This window comes from Muntiacus reevesi, chromosome 18 (assembly GCF_963930625.1).
Source record: "Muntiacus reevesi chromosome 18, mMunRee1.1, whole genome shotgun sequence".
NCBI lineage: Eukaryota > Metazoa > Chordata > Mammalia > Artiodactyla > Cervidae > Muntiacus > Muntiacus reevesi.
Window position 1 is genome coordinate 18501995 of NC_089266.1, and position 16767 is coordinate 18518761.

Here is a 16767-nt window from a genome sequence, read left to right on the forward strand (position 1 = left end):
TGGGTAACACCCTTCCCCCCCTTTTCTCTCCCCCCCACCCTGCTTTGGCTCCAGGGTTGCAAAAGCAAAGAGCAATAAAAAAAAAAAAAAAAAAAGAAAGAAAGAAAGAAACCCGCGCATACACTCAGACACACACCAGTGGCGACAGGGGAGAGTTGGAAAGACGCAGGAGAGAAGCAGGAGGCAGCGGGGAGGGAGCAATGGGAGCGGGAAGCCGGCAGGTTCCCTCGCAAATCCCCCTCCGGCCCCACGTCGCCTCGCGGGCCCCGGCAGGGGAGCGAGGAGCCAGGCGAGCAGATGGAGGAGTGGAGCTCGCTCTAGGCAGCAGGCTTGGCCGGAGAATGGAGGAGCCGCCAAGCGATCGGCTGATTGGAAGAGAAACGCAGAGCGATGGAGGCGGGGGTAGGAGGACGATTTCTCTGCGGGGACTGGCGGCGGCGTATACGCCCGGGTCGGGCGCTGCAGAGCTTGGCTAGCTTTCAACCCGCGCTCGCCGGCTCCAGCCCCGCGCGCCCCCACCCCCAGCCCTCCCGGCGGCTCCGCAGGTGAGTGCGAGCTGGGGGCAAAAAGACTCGAAAGTAACAACACGCCCGCCCTGCCAAAGGGAGGGGAAAAAAAAAAAAAAGAAAAGCATTTTTCCTTTTCTTTTTTTTATTTTCGTGCAGCCCCCAGCGCGGTGGGAGGGAAGGGGTGAGGCTGAGTCGCCCGGAGGAGGCGGAGGGGCCAGGCGAGGCCGGGGTGGCCCGGGAGGCGGCGGCGCCGAGGCGGCTCTGACGGGCGAGCGCTCGGAGCGGCGCTGCGCTGCGCCGAGGCGGGCGGGCGGGCGGGCGGAGCGGGGCGGGCGGAGCGCGGCGCGTGGGGCTCGCCATTAGCCGTCGCTCCGCTTCGCCATCTCGGGCTTTGTCTGGCGGCTTGCTGCCCCGGCGTCGGCTGCGGCGGAGCTGCGGCTCAGCTCTTCGGCCCGCCGCACCCCTAAGGTGCCCTTGGCCCGCGCTCCCATTCACACGCTCGGTAAGTGAGCCCCGGCGCCGCGGATTTCGGGGGAGAGGGGTTGCTGCGAGTGGCGGCGGCGCCGATCTCCATGCGCCCGGGCAGGCCTGGGGAGCCATGCCGGGCTGGATTGAACCAGCTCCCACAGCGGCTCCTCCGCCGGAGCCCGTCGCTTTCTCGCCGTTTGCGGGATTTAAAGAGCAAAGAAGATTTTTTTTTGTTGTTTTAATTTGCAAAGAGGACATTTTTTAGGGATTTCTTTTTTTAAAGTTTCGTATGTGTGCTGCTTAGCAGCGAGGCAGGCTCCGAAGCCTGGCACGGCGATTGGCTTGCGTGCGCCCCAAGCCGGTGGCTACGCTCTGGGGATAAGGGTGGGCGCGAACTGCCGGCTCCAAGAGGCGGGCGAGTGAGCGGGTGAGGGCTGGAGTGGAAGCCCGAATCTGAGCTGGGGGACAGAGCTCTGGAGCCGGGCTGCAGACACCCCCGGAGCCTCTCCAGCTGCCGGGGGGCCCTCCGGGCACCCTCTCTGCGGTCGCGCCTCGCGCCCTCCCTCCCGCTCCGGCCGAGCCTGCTAGTTCCCCCGCGGGTCTGGCGAGGTCGCTCTCGGCGCCCGCCCGTCCGCCTCGGCTCCGAGCCCCGCCGCCATCCGGGCGGCTGCGTGTCTCCCTGCCCCGAACCCCCCCCTCCCCGGCGGCGGCAGCAGCAGCCGCCGCCGCCGCCACCACCACCACCACCACCACCACCACTACCCCCCTCCCCTCCTTCCTTCCCTCCGCCTCGGCCGCCCGGGTCCCCCCAGCTCCCGCCCCTCCTCCCAGCTGCCCCCCGCGGAGCCCGCCCGGGCAGGCTGTGGGAGGGAGCGGAGCCGGCGAGGCGGGCGGGCTGGCGCTCGCTCCCCGGGGGTCGGTGTGCGCTCTACGGGGAAGGACGCGCTCGCTGCCCCGCTTCTCCCGCCCCCCCTCCCGCTCCTCCTCCTCCCTTCTCCCTCCTCCTCCCCGCTCCGGCGGCGGAGGCTGCGGCGGCGGCGGGGGGTGTGCGAGCTGAGGCCGGGGCCGGCGGGCGGGCGGCGGGCGGGCTGCCTGCAGGCGGAGGGCGCTGTGCTTTGTGCTTTTCGCCGCGAGGAGCAGCAGGCAGCAGCCACAGCCGCAGCCGCCGCCGCCACAGCAGCAGCCGCCGCCCCAGCGCCGCCGCCGCCGCGCCCGGAGGAGGAGCCGCTGCCGCCGCGGGAGGGAGCTGCGGCTGTGCCCGGCCGAGCGGGGGAGGGCGCCGCCGCTCAGAGCCGGGGAGGGAGCCGCCGGAGCGGGAAGCCCGGAGGCCGCGCTGCGCCGGGTAACCGAGGCGGCTGAGGACGCGCGCAGGATCGGGGCCGGGGTCAGGCGGCGGGGAGCGAGCCGTGGGTGCGGTGGACGCCCGGAAGAGATCCGGGGCGACCTCCAGGCAGAGAACTGGGCGAGAGAGGGCCAGGGCAAATGGAAAGGACGCCGAGAGCCGGGGGAGGGGAGGGCAGGAAGCGAGGCCCAAGCCGAGCCCCGGCCGCGGGCGGAGGAGCCCGCGCTTCTCCGAGCCGGCAGGCGCAGTTCTCGCCGGCCGCCGGAGGGGGCGGCGGGGCCGGTGAGCGCTGCTCCCCCGCCTCCCGGCCGCCGTCCTCCCGCCCTCTCCTTGGCTCGGCTCCCCGGAGGCCCGGGCGGGGGCGCCGGCGGGGCTGGGCCGCAGGCTCGGGGGAGGAGGCGGCGGTTCCCGCCGTGGTCGCGCCTCTGCGCCGGGCTCCTCCGTGCGCGTCGGGGTGGCTGGGCGGTGGCGGCGCCTCTGGCCGGGGTGGGTGGCTCGGGGGCGGGGGGCAGGCCAGGCCGCTTCTCTCCGGCTGCTCGCCCGCCCAGGCGGGCGGGGACGGCGTCGGGTGCCCGAGGGGGAGGGCGTCGGGAATCCGGATCCGGTCCCCGGGGGCGGTGCGGCCGCTGCGCTCCGGGGCTGGCGGCGGCTGCGCTGCGTCCGGGTCCCCGCCGGGTTGCGGAGGCGGGGGGAACCGGCCGGGGGGAGCGGGAGGAGGAGACTGCGGCGCGTGCCCGCTTCCGCGGCCGCGCGCGCCCTTTACCCGCCCTTCCTCCTCCCCCGCCCTGCAGCCTGGGGCCTCCCCGGGGCGGGGCGCACAGAAGAGGAGGAGTTTTTTTTTTTTTTTTTTTTTTTTTGGCCGGGGTGGGGGAAGGAGGGCGGAGGGCGGGCGCTCGCTGCGCGCTGGAGCGCGAAGCAGTGTCTCGCGTGGGCAGCGGAGGGCGCACGCCCAGGAGCGGAGCTGTAGAGGCTCTAGGGGCTGGAGGTGGGGTTAGGAGCTAGAGGAGTGCACTCTTACCCCCACCAACTCATCAAGTCTTCTGGAGTCTTGGCTGGGTCTCTCTGAGAGTGTGGGGTTATGTCCCCCTCCCCTTTCGGGGAGGGAGTGATAGACAGTCCCCCACCTCTCAGCCCGCCTGAGTGGGGACTGGTGTCTCTTCTAAAGGGTGAGGTGGCTTTGACCCCGGCTTGCCTGGCCAGCACGACCGAGGAGGTGGCTGGACGGCTGGAGAATGAACGGAGAAGCCGACTGCCCCACAGACCTGGAAATGGCCGCCCCTAAAGGCCAAGGTAGGAGCCCCACCCTCAGCCCTCTTTAACTTAAAAGCTCCATTCTCACGTAGGTCTGCGAGGCCCACTCCCCTTCTAAAGGTTTTCTCCTATCCGGTTCTCTGAACTGAAATGGGAGGAAGCCGCTTGACTGTCAGACATCCCTCACACTGGGTGTTTGGCTAAACCGAAATTATTTGGCTTTGAACCTACAAACTGTATTTTTCACACTCCATTTCCCCCCCAGGTTAGAGAGGAAGGAGGAGGCCTGTTCAAGTCTTCTTTCTGGGGTCCCCAGTCACCTCGAGTGTGTCCTCAGCAGTGTCCTGGAATGAGAGGAGAGACAAGGGATATGGGAGGAAGGGGGAGATAAGAGGGATTGGGAAGGCTTTTCAGGGTTTGTTTGTTTGTTTTAATTGTTATTAAGAGGGCATAGTTTTTGGTGAGGCAGGTTAGAGAGAAAGAGTGTTTTGATGGCTGGAGACCTCAAACATACTAACTATACTCTTCCCCATCCAGTGGGGATCCAGTTGTAGGGTGGCAGGGTGGGTAGGATGAATCTGAGCATCTGGCAGTGCCTGTGGGGCACTGAGGGGAGAGAGGATTACGGGTTCATGTGACCCTCCTGCAAAAACCCTGACCCAGGTGACCAGATGTGAATGCGAGTCAAGAGCCCTTTTGACTCCTAGCCGTGGATAGCTGTCATCCTAGCTCACCTTCCCCAGTCGCCCCCTCCAGAGAGCCCTCAATGGAGCTGCGTTTCAGTGGCTGGAAATAGCTGGTCCAGACTCCTTTTTTTTTGCTTCCATGGGGGATTGGGCTGAGAAGGCAACTCAGAATTCTAGGGGTGGGGGTAGCCCTGGAGCAGGGCCCACCTTTTGCCCACCTGCTGGCTTTGCCTCATAGCTGCCTTGTATGGCTCTACCATTTTTTTACTTGCCCCAAAGTCTCCTTTGATCCTTTCTGAGAGAGAGGATAGGATGGTGGAATATTCACATCTCTAATGGTAGTCTCCAGCAATGCTAGAGCAAAACATTGGTGTGGGTTCTCCTTACAGCCCATACCCCTGCCTCATTCTGCACATTTAGGGTAGCCATGTAGAACTGGGACTGAATTTAGCTTCACGTTTAGGTGTGTGGCCTCCTTGTTTCCCTTTCTTCTGCAGTAAGCTTGCTGTTCTCCAACAGGGTCCCAGATCACTGTGGCTTCCTTCCCCTCCCCTCTTCCCTATGATAAATTGTAACCTATGGCAGGCTGGCACGTTAGAAATGATAATAGCTTTGAAGTAAGCCAGACTTGAGTCCAAGTCTGGTTTTCTAGGCATGATGTTGTCTGGACTGGAGTCCCTGCTCTAATCTGTATGGCCACAGCTTTTCCTTAGGGCCAGGCCATGTGTTGTCTGTGCCTTCAGATGGGAGATAACCATCTGAAGGGTCTGAGATGCTCTGAGAAGGAAGGGTTGAGTGCTTAATGACTGGGGAACGGATGGGGGCTGGCATGAGCCAGGCATAATGGTCTTTCTTACCCTTCCCCAGACCGCTGGTCCCAGGAAGACATGTTGACTTTGCTGGAATGCATGAAGAACAACATTCCATCCAATGACAGCTCCAAGTTCAAAACCACCGAGTCACATATGGACTGGGAAAAAGTAGCATTTAAAGACTTTTCTGGAGACATGTGCAAGCTGAAATGGGTGGAGATTTCTAACGAGGTAATGGATTCCCCCTCCCTCCCCAACACATTCGAACACACATCTCCACCTACCCTTGCTTCAACCTTCTTGGTTGGGGAGATGAAACAGAAGTCTATAAACAGGAAGGAAAGAGACCAGGCAAGGTGCTCATGTGGTCGCCTTTGTGCATTTCGGGAGTTGGCACGGTTGACAGCACTGGCCAAGACTTCTCAGTTCTGCTACTTTCTAAGCTATGTGGTCTTGAATACTTACCGTCTTAGAGCATCTTAGAGCATCTGTCACCTGAGCTGTTCTGGGGAGTGAATGAGGTGCTGACATGGACAACCATTTCGAGGTCAGGTGGTCACTTTGTTGCTCTCCTACGATGTGTACCGACTACCCGAATCTCTACAGTAAACATGGGCCAGTGCCTGGGTATCAGCGCAGCCTGAGCTGTGTCGCTCTTGACCCCAGCCCTTCTCCTTTGATAAACTTCAGTCTAGTGGAAAATAGAGAAGGCCTATTGGAAAATGAGGCTACGCTCCTGGGTGGCATTCCCCTCTTCGGTGCTTCCCCTTACCCTCACCTTCTTTCTTCCTCCAGGTGAGAAAGTTCCGTACATTGACAGAATTGATCCTCGATGCTCAGGAACACGTTAAAAATCCTTACAAAGGCAAAAAACTCAAGGTGAGTTTCCAGGTGGAGGAGCACGAGAGTTCAGAGAAGCAAGGCCCAAAGAACAGTGTCTCACCTAGACCGTGTCCTTGTACCTCCTTCCAGAAACACCCGGACTTCCCAAAGAAGCCCCTGACCCCTTATTTTCGCTTCTTCATGGAGAAGCGGGCCAAGTATGCTAAACTCCACCCGGAGATGAGTAACCTGGACCTGACCAAGATTCTGTCCAAGAAATACAAGGAACTGCCGGAGAAGAAGAAGGTGGGGGGCGGGGGGCTAAGGTGCGGAGGGAAGAGGTGGGGAGAAGCTGGAATGGTGTAGGTTATCTGGCCGGGGGGAGGGGGCGGCAAGGGCTTAGACTGAGGGACCTGGTGTCAGGGGCGTGGGTGGGTCAGCAGAATAGAGTAGGGCCATGGGGAGCCCACCTGATCATCGCCTCCTGGGCCCACACACCCTCAGGTGTGGGCATTGCTACAGATGTAACCATGACCAAGACAGACACCCGTAACATTCTTTCACACACATGTCCTCACTGTTAGGCCTGCACAGCCGTTCACTTCTGACGTTTCCCCACATGGTCTCATTTGATGCTCATAGAGGTGACTCCAGGAGACTGAGTGGTCTGGATTTTGCGGTCAGAGGAACTGGGGTGCGGGAGGGCGTCGTGTCCCAGGACCATGGTTTAGTGCGCAGGCTCTCTGCCTAGCCGTCTTCTCTGGGCAGGTAACAGGCGCATCCCAAGGTTACATGGACTTCCTCCCCCTTACACACATTGTCCTTTGTGGCCCCATGCTGTCCCAGATCGTCAAGCCCATTAACCTTGGGCAGAGGCTGCCCCAGCCTCCCAGGCAGGGGTGGACATGGTCAGCACAGTGAGGTCGTGTGGTCCCTGGGAGAAACAGGCAGCACATCATCGGAGGAGCGTGCAGGTAGGACAAGAGTGAGAGGCGGTGGGCAGAGAGAGACGCACAGAGGAGATACTGTGTGGTGAGATGGAGCCAGGGAGAGATGCTAGTGAGGGGTAGCAGAAGAGACAAGAAGGCACACTTGCTGGAGAGGAGACAGTTGTAGGCAGCCGGCTCTCGGGAGGGCACCAGCCCTGGGAATAGCCCTTGTCCCAGTCTGCACACCCTGACTTTGGGCTCACATGGCTTGGTCCTGTACCCAAAAAAGGAGTTCGCTTGACTGGGTCGATCCAGCTGTCTGCAGCTGCTGCCTGAACCAAGCCAGAGTACAAATCGCTGGAGCTATTCTTGACCCTTCTGATGGGCCATTGCAGAGCTGACTAGATACATAACACCCAGACGTTCCCACGGGGTGAGAGGGAGAGGCAGAGGGTCTCAGGACCAGGGTGGGACAGAGGAAACTCCGAGGTACAGTGGACAGGGTGCCGGCCTAGGGGACACAGTGGGCCTGTTCCCCTGACTGCCACTGCATCGCCTTTGTGTGCTCTTCGGTAAGTCATTTTCATCCTCTGGGCCTGGTCTTGATCTGAGGCATGGAGGGTGAACCTGATCTGGGTGCTGCCTTCTGGCTCTGAAAGCTGCCGTTTCTGTGAGAGGAGAGCTGAGACTGGGGTGAAGGGAGCAGGGCTCTGCTCTCGGTTTTTTTGTGGACACCTCAGAGGGAAGTAGAGCTGCCTAGCTTCTCGCACCTGATGAGGTTGGGCTCAAGCAGCATGTGTCCCTGGCCGCCTCCAGCGCTATTCTGGTTGTGAATCTGGGAAGAAGAGGGAGAAAGGAAAGCGGGATGTTGAGCTGGGGCAAGAAGGGGAGGTAGAAGAGGAAGGGCAAGAGAGGCTGGAAAAGAAGTCCAAGAGGGAGGGGTGTGGGGAGGCAGGAAGGATGCAGGGATGGAGATGGGATGGTGGGAAGGGAGGACCAGGGTGAGAGAAGGAAGGGAAGCCAGACCGGAGAGGAGAAGGACTGGGCTGGGGGAGAGAGGGCACAGGGAACCAAGAACCTGGAAGAAGGCATTGGAGGCAGAGAGAGTGGTCATGACAGGGTTGTGGCGGGGATGGCGTCAGGATTGCCAAGGACAACCAGGGACCCAAAGGCAGTGGGTGGGGGAAAAAAATCCAGATTCAGGAGACAAGAATTCACTCTGGGCTGCGGTCAGTTAAGTCTCTCCTCAGTGCCTTAGAAATGGGACTCAGCCTGCCCCTGGTCCCGTGGGCCACCTGAGAGGGCACACTAGTATTAGCTGCCACAGACAGAGAAGGAGCGAGTGACAGGCAAGGCTTACACCCTCCCCTGACTCCCTCGCTGGGGGTTTCCTTGGTGTTGGGGAAAGGCAGAGGGGGGAGTATCTCGGGGAATCCCAGCACTGTCACTGCTTAGCGAGTGACTGGGTAATGCCACGTATCCACCCCCTTCCTGGGACTCTCCCTTTCTTAAAGAGAAGGGATGGGATGTGTTCTGGGAGACCCCTGTAGCTCCTAGTGTCTGGGCTACAGAGTCCCCCCCACCCCCACCCCACCGGAAGGCAGGCCACCACCTTCCCCGCCCCCCGCCCCATGACATTCTCCATACACATCACCAACAGGGAGGCAAAATAGCTAGCAAGGAGGACTTAGTGGGGTTTGTGGCTCAGCTCTTGGGTCATGGATGACCCCATCGCCTCCTCCCCCCAGATGAAATATATTCAGGACTTCCAGAGGGAGAAACAGGAGTTCGAGCGAAACCTCGCCCGATTCAGGTAAGGCAGAGGAGGCCACAGGGTGCTGGGTGTGGCAGGAGAGGGCGGTCAGAGCCTGGCGCTCACCACCCTTGAGGCATGGAAGATGGATGGGTCACCTGTTGACCATAGTGGTTCAGGCTCAGGGGCAGGGACTGGCAGCTAACTGCTGTTCCACTCGGCCCCAGCTGATGGGCTAAGGAGCCTTAGCGAGGGGGGCAGCTAGCCGGGGTCTGCCCTGGCAGGACCCCCTCCCCCACCACTGACTGTCGCTCCCCGTGCCCTGGCTAGGGAGGATCACCCAGACCTAATCCAGAATGCCAAGAAGTCGGACATCCCTGAGAAGCCCAAAACCCCCCAGCAGCTGTGGTACACCCACGAGAAGAAGGTGTATCTCAAAGTGCGGCCAGATGTGAGTGTCCGGCCAAGGGGTGGCGGGGAGGGCGCACGGTGGTGGCAAGGGGGGAGCCGCGCCGGGTCGGCCGGGCACGGTGCCGGGGAGCAGGAGAGGAGGCCCCTCCCCAGGGGTGGGCTGCATGGACAGGGCCTGGGCCAGCTGGCGTGTGAGTGCGTGTGTGTGCGTGTGCGAGCCTGTCCCCTTGCACCCAGGCGGGGTCCTCCGCCTCTCTGCCTTCCCCTCCTGGCCCGTGGGGGACACTCGCGTGACCTCCTGTGGCCTGAGGGGGCGGGGGCCTCTGTGTCCCCCTCCCCTTCCCCCTCCCCCCTCCCCCTGGCTGCCTGCGTGTGTCTGACGGCTTTTGGTTTGCAGGCCACTACGAAGGAGGTGAAGGACTCCCTGGGGAAGCAGTGGTCTCAGCTCTCGGACAAAAAGAGGCTGAAATGGATTCATAAGGCCCTGGAGCAGCGGAAGGAGTACGAGGTTAGGCTTCCGCTGCGCTCCTCCCCGTCCGGCTCTTCACGAGCCTCTGCCCTCTGACTCTGCGGCCTCCGCACTCTGCAGGAGGCAATCACTGCCCCTCTCGTCACTGAGGGAGGGGCCTTCTGGGCCCCTCACCTCTGCCCCTACCTTCCCCGCCCCCCCACCCCCCCATGAGATCTCAGGCTAGGGCAGGGCAGGGCACCACATCTCGTGTGACACAGCAGATGCACGGCCACCCCCCAGCTTGGCTCCCTGCCTCCCTTCCCCAGCGGCTCTCCCCCACCCCCCCAGCCCCGGCTAACCCCACACCCCGTTGCCCTCCGTCCCCCTCCCACCTCACTCTGCAGGAGATTATGCGTGACTATATCCAGAAGCACCCCGAGCTCAACATCAGTGAGGAGGGCATCACCAAGTCCACCCTCACCAAGGCCGAACGCCAGCTCAAGGACAAGTTTGATGGGCGACCCACCAAGCCACCTCCGTGAGCGCTGCCCTGGGGTTGGGGGGGGGCGGGGGAGCCGGCAGGCAGTTAGGGAGTTGGGCTGATGAAGGACCTCGGCCCAGGCTCTGCAAGTAAGGAGGCCGCTGCTCTGGGCCTCCCCCGTCACTCACAGGCACGCTCTTCCCTTGCTGCCGGTTGTGACAGGAACAGCTACTCGCTGTACTGCGCAGAGCTGATGGCCAACATGAAGGACGTGCCCAGCACAGAGCGCATGGTGCTATGCAGCCAGCAGTGGAAGCTGCTCTCCCAGAAGGAGAAGGACGCCTACCACAAGAAGTGCGACCAGGTGCGGCGGGACTCCCGGAGAGCCTTGGGGCTGTGCAGCACAAAGTCTGACCCTGGGCCCTTGCTTTCCACGCGGTGTTGTGCTCGGTTTAGTGTCTGCTGATTAAGGCAGGGTCTCGGGCCTCATGCCTGCCAGCTGTGGAGGGAGACTGGGCCTGGCTGGGCTCTGGACGGTTTGCTGAGAGGCTGCTGTTTGTCCCTGGAGCATAGGAGGTCTCCAGCGAGGCTGCCCCCTGACTGACCTTGACTCCCCTTCCTTTCCCAGAAAAAGAAGGATTATGAGGTGGACCTGCTCCGTTTTCTAGAGGTGAGTGTTCCTTCAGGGAGGGCAGTGGGCAGAGAGGGCAGGGAGTGGTTGGTGAGCAAGGCCCCTAGGACAACACAGACACAGCCTGGGGACTACACATTCAACCCCGTGCTGCCTCCTCTTTCCCCCTGATCAGAGCCTGCCCGAAGAGGAACAGCAGCGGGTCCTGGGGGAAGAGAAGATGTTGAACATCAACAAGAAGCAAGCCACCAGCCCAGCCTCCAAGAAGCCCTCCCAGGAAGCGGGCAAGGTGGGCAGGGGACATGACCAAGCAGCAGGTGGGGTGGAGGGGAAGAGGCGGGGCTCCCCGTGAGCACCCCGTGGACCCCGACCCTCTTTGCACATCTACAAGGGCGGCTCAGAGAAGCCCAAGAGGCCCGTGTCAGCCATGTTCATCTTCTCGGAAGAGAAGCGGCGGCAGCTGCAGGAGGAGCGGCCCGAGCTCTCAGAGAGCGAGCTGACCCGCCTGCTGGCCCGCATGTGGAATGACCTGTCGGAGAAGAAAAAGGTCAGGCTCGCCAGACCAGAAGGGGCTGCCAGGCAGTCTGGGCCGCTTCTCCCCCGGGGGCTAGCTACACTTCCTCACCCTGCCCCGGGTGTGTGTGTGAGGTGTGAGCCACACAGCGGCCTGAGCGCAGATGGTGGGGCTGGGAACCCAGCGAGCCGGAAGGCGGGAAGCTGTCAGCTGTGGGCTGTGGGCTCCCTGGGGAGCAGGGCCGCTGGCGGCTTGAGCCCCTGGCTGGAGACATCTGCACCAGCCCACGCCTCCGCTCGCCCCACCCCACCCTTGCCTTCGGTGGTGGCTGCTGGTGGCGGCTGCGGGGAGAACCTTCCATTGCAGGACGGGCCGTGCGCGCCCCCTGGGGGTGGTCGGAAGGCTGACGCCTCTGCTGTCCCTCCGCAGGCCAAGTACAAGGCCCGGGAGGCGGCGCTGAAGGCCCAGTCGGAGAGGAAGCCGGGCAAGTTGCCGGAGTCGCCCAAGAGAGCCGAGGAGATCTGGCAACAGAGTGTCATCGGCGACTACCTGGCCCGCTTTAAGGTAGCAGGCAGTGGGAAAGGGGTCTTCTTCCTTTTCTTTCTTTCTGGATCAGTAGTTGCTTTACCATTAATCTTTTCAGAAAGGGGTTGTTCTGCCACTGCCCACACCATGAGCCGCCCCAGGTGAGCCCTCCGACTTCTGACACCCTTCTCTGTCCCCAGAATGACCGGGAGAAGGCCTTGAAAGCCATGGAGATGACTTGGAACAACATGGAAAAGAAGGAGAAACTGATGTGGATTAAGAAGGCAGCCGAAGACCAAAAGCGATACGAGGTGGGAAAGGGGCGTCTGGTTAGCTCAGTGGGGCAGGATGGAGCTGGGGCCACCTCCCCGCACTTAAAAACTTAGGAGCACCCTCTCGGGTGGGCGGCTTTCCTTACTGTGTGGGACTTGGAGCCAGAAGTCCCGGCTTGGGTTGTGTGACCCTGAGTAAGTCTCTTAACTTCCTTCTCTGAGCCTCAGTCTTGTATCAGTAAAATGAGGGTGAGGATACCAATCACGTGCGTGCAATTATGAAAGCACTTTGACACGGCAGGACCTACCTGATGAAGGCGTGAGTTGTTAGGCAGTTGCTCCCTAGCTGTGCCTCAGTTTCTCCTTCTTCCTGGCACTTAAAAGGAGAGTCAGCTAGGGACTGCAGGTATGGGGCAGGAGAGAGGATAAATGACCTTTCTGGATGTCCTCATAGAGAGAGCTGAGTGAGAGGCGGGCACCCCCAGCTGCTGCAAACTCCTCCAAGAAGATGAAATTCCAGGGAGAACCCAAGAAACCTCCCATGTGAGTCTGGGGGCTAGAGTCCATCCTCGGGGTGGGGAGGGTCAGGGTGGAGGGGCTGCTTGGTTGATGTCCTGACCCTTCTGTGACACCCACACCTCCCAGGAATGGTTATCAGAAGTTCTCCCAGGAGCTGCTGTCCAACGGACAACTGAACCACCTGCCGCTGAAGGAGCGCATGGTGGAGATTGGCAGCCGCTGGCACCGCATCTCCCAGAGCCAGAAGGAGCACTACAAGAAGCAGGCCGAGGAGCAGCAGAAACAGTACAAAGTGAACCTGGACCTCTGGGTCAAGGTGAGAGGGCAGGGGACCCTAGGCAGCATCATGCTGGCTGGTCTGCTTTCATGATTTCATTCAGCGTCCCAGCAGTCCTTCAGGGTAATGATTACTATCAGAGATAAGGAAACTGAGGCTCAGAGAGGTGAAGTAACTTAGCCCAGGTCACACAGCCAGGGAGTAGGAAGATCCAAATCAGACTGCCTTTTCCGCCCTCCAGCTGGGACCAGGGGATGTCTCCAAGACTCTGGCTCAGCCCCTAGCCTCTGAGCTCCTCTTCTGTGCCTTGCTTAAGCAGTCAGATCTGTAAAGTGGGGAGTCACCGATGTCCTCCCCAGCCACCCAGCTGGGTTGGCCAAGGACCCAGGGGAAGTAGCAGGGTTTAAGGGTTCCAGACATTTGGTGAGCCCCAGATTGCCTTGGCAGTGGCTCTGGGCTTGGCTTCTGGGGAGAAATGATTAAGCCACGCTATGGCAGTCATCCGGGGGCGTTTCTCTGAGTTGAGGAAGGCCCTGACTCTGGAGCCTCTATTTGGGTGGAGCACAGGACAGACATGAAAGCAAACAGTCTTGGGATGGGGTAGCTTAGAAAAGGCTTTGGAGCATCTTAAGCAGAAATACTGAGCTCTGTTCTCAGGCCCTTAGGGTTCTCTGCAGAGACCCAAGGAGACTGGGACGGGCGCAGGTGGCACGATGGTCAGAGCTGAGCCCACTGCCTGGCGCTTGACCAGTGTGCCTCAGTCAGCAGTAGTTGGGTCATGTTCCCGCCCTCACCTCCTCCTCTGTCTCCCCCAGAGTCTGTCTCCCCAGGAACGTGCAGCATATAAAGAGTACATCTCTAATGTGAGTCTGGGAGCAGGGTGCTGTTGGGATAAGAGGGAATTTGTGGCGGGGGTGGGGGCTAGGGGGTTGCTCCCTGGTGGCTCAGACGGTAAAGAATCCGCCTGCAATGCTCCGCCTGCAACTTGGGAGGTCTGGGTTTGATCCCTGCATTGGGAAGATCCCCTGAAGAAGGCAGTGGCTACCCACTCCATTATTCTGGACTGGAGAATCCCACGGACAGAGGAGCCCAAGTCCAAGGGGTCACAAAGAGTCGGACACGACTTTCACTTTCTGGGGGGAGCAGCACAGAACTCCTGGCTACTCCTTTGCCCATGTCCCCGTCCCCTCCTACAGAAACGTAAGAACATGACCAAGCTGCGAGGCCCGAACCCCAAGTCTAGCCGGACTGCCCTGCAGTCTAAGTCGGTAAGGAGCCCCTCCTAGGAGGGGCTGGGGTGGGGGTGTTTGAGGTGCCTGGGGTGGCAGAGCAGGGACCACTGATGTGCTTCCATCCCTCCCAGGAGTCTGAGGATGAAGATGAAGAGGATGAGGATGAAGACGAAGAGGACGATGAGGAGGAAGATGATGAGAACGGGGACTCCTCTGAGGATGGTGGGGACTCCTCCGAGTCCAGCAGCGAAGATGAGAGCGAGGATGGGGATGAGGTGGGGTGGTGGGGCATGGCAGGGGGGGTGGGGGGGTGTGCTGCCAGGACGGCCCCCTGGTGACTGCACTTTCCTTGTCTCCCAGAACGAGGAGGACGATGAGGATGAGGACGACGACGAGGACGACGATGAGGACGAGGACAACGAATCCGAGGGCAGCAGCTCCAGCTCCTCCTCCTCGGGGGACTCCTCGGACTCTGACTCCAACTGAGGCTCAGCCCTACCTGGGGCTCCCCTCCCCGGCTGATCACCTTTGTTTCTCCCCCATGTTCTGTCCCCTGCCCCTTGGCCTCCCCCACTTTCTTTCTTTCTTTCTTTCTTTTTTTTTTTTTAAAAAAACAAAACAAAACACGGTGGGGGGGGGTAGGCGCTGGAGGCGCCCAGGCCAGAACTCTGCGGCCTCAGAGACATCAGCCCTGGGGGGCCCTCCAGGGAGCGTACCCATCAGACTGAGCCACCACCGGACTGGCCCAGCCCACCCCCTCTTCTGCACTTGCGGTTTCCGGCATGGACAATGGACCCGGGAGTGGGACGGGGGTCCCAAAGAGTTCAGTGAGGCCCCCTACACCTGCAGCCCGACTCAAGGCAGGGTGGAAGCTTGAGGAAGACCCCTTTCTTTCCAGAGGGGCTTGCAGCCTGGACCCCTACGTTGGAACTGGAGGCAGGGAACATGGGAGAGGAGGGTGGGCGCCTATGAGAAATAGGCCTTGCCCCATGGCCCTCTTCTTCCCTGCCCCCTGCGGGAAGGAGCTGCCTGGACCCACTCACGGGGGCGGGGGGGAGGGGGCAGAAGTGTTTTTTATATATGTGTATATATTTTTTTTTTAAGCTCTGAGCTGTCAACGAGACGTTTCCTACCGATCTCGGCTGCCGTCTCTGTTGTCATTTCTGGGAGAGGGAGGGTTTAGAGGGTAGGTTTGGGGCTTTTTTAAAACGGTCTTGATGTGTATGGAAAAGTGTGTGTGCGTGCGCGTGCAGGCATGTGTGTGTGCGTGTGGCCTGTACATAGCATGGGTGCACCTGTGGATGTGTGCAAAGGCACGTGCATCTGTGCGTGTAAGAGAATGTAAAAGGGTTTGAGGGTTATGGAGACACTGCCCCTGGTGGGGATGGGTTGGCGTGGCCCTTTTCTCCATATCTTCTACTTTGCCTGATCTCTGATTCAGTTCGGGGGTACTGAAGCCACTCTGGTGCTTCCTCTGCTGGTTTCCCTCAGCCAGGCCCACTGGCGCTACTGCTAGTCTCCAGTATCCATCAGGACAGTAGGGAGGGGGACAGGCCAGGTGAACCTTAAATATTTGATTTGATGGGAAAGGCCTCTCCAGCTCATCTGAGGGGTCTACCCAGCCACTGTCGGCTCTGAACCTGGGCTTCAAGAGATGTGTTGGAAGCTCTTAACTTATACACCCCTCCTGCCTCCACCGCATATCCTCCAGCTACCCCACCCCCATTTCCTTTGATTTCTCAGGTCAGCTCCCTTCCCCACCCCATCTCTCCAAACCCACAGCTGAGGGAGAGGTCTGCAAAAGCTGCTTTGACAGCTGTTCTAACCCTTCCCAGCCATCCCCCAGATTTTGGAACCCTGATTCCTACTCTCAAAAAGCCAAGCCACCTCGTCTCTGTGGGTTTAATTATTGTTGTTGCTTTTGATCAAAAAATTTTTAAGCAATCATGTCATGACCTATTTAATTGGGGGTTTGTGCTTTTCCACCCTCCCCCTCTGAACGAAAGGCAAGAGGAAGAACTCTTGTCTGGGAGGTGTGGTGGGAAAGGTGGGTCCTGCTCACAGAGGAAGGCAGATAGATAATCTGCTTTGCCTCCGAAGTGGTGCTGGGGGTGGGAGGAGCTAGTGGGGGATACTCCCTACTCCCCACTCCCCTTTCTTTGTCCTGCTCCTGGAATTAGGTGCAGGGGTTCATAGGTTCTATTTCTTCCCAAGAGCCCCTGCAGAGAGCCCCATTTCCCTGTTCCTGCAGAGTGCCCCTGCCCTGTTGTTTTAGTGGAATGTGTTTTTCATTTAAAAACAACTTTGAATGGGGCACTTTTTTTCCCCCTGTTTTAAAAATTGAAAAATTCTTACAGTACAAACAGGGCTGTGGGGGTGGGGGTGTGGGTGCTGTAAGAGGTCACTCTGAGTGCATTTTGGCACTGGGGTGGGAGGACCCCTGCTCTTCCCCCCACCACCCCGTTTTTTTCTAATATTTAAGAAGTGTTTTTGTAGGTTTCAACAACAACCACAACTTGAATTTGTATCATGGGAGGTGGGAGGGAATGGCTTAGAGGTGTCTGCCTAAGCTTAAGGCCAACTGTGGAAGTTTTGTTTTCCCTTTTTTTGTACAATAAAGTAAAAATACAAAGATTTGACTGCTGTCTGATCAATGGACCCAGTGAAGTGGGAGTGGTGGCAGAGGTGACCCAACAGGCTCAGTGTGGTAAGACCCTTGAAGGCAACTTGTTTACCTCTTCTTTCTAGAACCATCTTCCTCATTCCTGAAGGCTCCATAGCAACCTACTTTCACATTGTTTTGTGCTACTGTTCTTGCACTTTCTCACTTCACTTTGTTAACTTAGGTGGTTAGACCACTAAGGACTGAGAATTTGGAAAAC

At 59.7% G+C, this 16767-nt stretch overlaps 1 protein-coding gene across 5 annotated transcripts; it reads left to right on the plus strand.

The window, feature by feature from the left end:
* The first annotated feature begins 137 nt into the window (after positions 1 to 137).
* UBTF (upstream binding transcription factor) lies at positions 138 to 16521 on the plus strand. Of its 5 annotated transcripts, none has more exons than XM_065909832.1 (21): positions 138 to 545; positions 3485 to 3609; positions 5124 to 5299; positions 5864 to 5947; positions 6041 to 6196; positions 8568 to 8632; positions 8903 to 9023; positions 9381 to 9491; positions 9839 to 9972; positions 10138 to 10279; positions 10544 to 10585; positions 10722 to 10835; positions 10938 to 11093; positions 11490 to 11624; positions 11786 to 11896; positions 12312 to 12400; positions 12503 to 12692; positions 13469 to 13516; positions 13850 to 13921; positions 14017 to 14160; positions 14246 to 16521. In XM_065909832.1, exons 2-21 carry the CDS (start codon positions 3552 to 3554, stop codon positions 14369 to 14371), a joined length of 2274 nt encoding a protein of 757 aa, XP_065765904.1. In that variant the 5' UTR covers positions 138 to 545; positions 3485 to 3551; the 3' UTR covers positions 14372 to 16521. The 5 variants fall into 5 exon arrangements, with proteins under 5 accessions (XP_065765904.1, XP_065765902.1, XP_065765901.1 ...); XM_065909830.1 differs by lacking the exon at positions 138 to 545 and adding an exon at positions 861 to 1011; XM_065909829.1 differs by lacking the exon at positions 138 to 545 and adding an exon at positions 2189 to 2319.
* Positions 16522 to 16767: the final 246 nt, after the last annotated feature.

Coding starts and splice junctions, on each gene's coding strand:
- UBTF (XM_065909832.1), top strand. CDS start 3,552: ATGAACGGAGAAGCCGACTGCCCCACAGACCTGGAAATGGCCGCCCCT. Junction 9,973..10,137: donor CGACCCACCAAGCCACCTCC/GTGAGCGCTGCC, acceptor CGGTTGTGACAG/GAACAGCTACTCGCTGTACT. Junction 13,517..13,849: donor ATAAAGAGTACATCTCTAAT/GTGAGTCTGGGA, acceptor CCCCTCCTACAG/AAACGTAAGAACATGACCAA.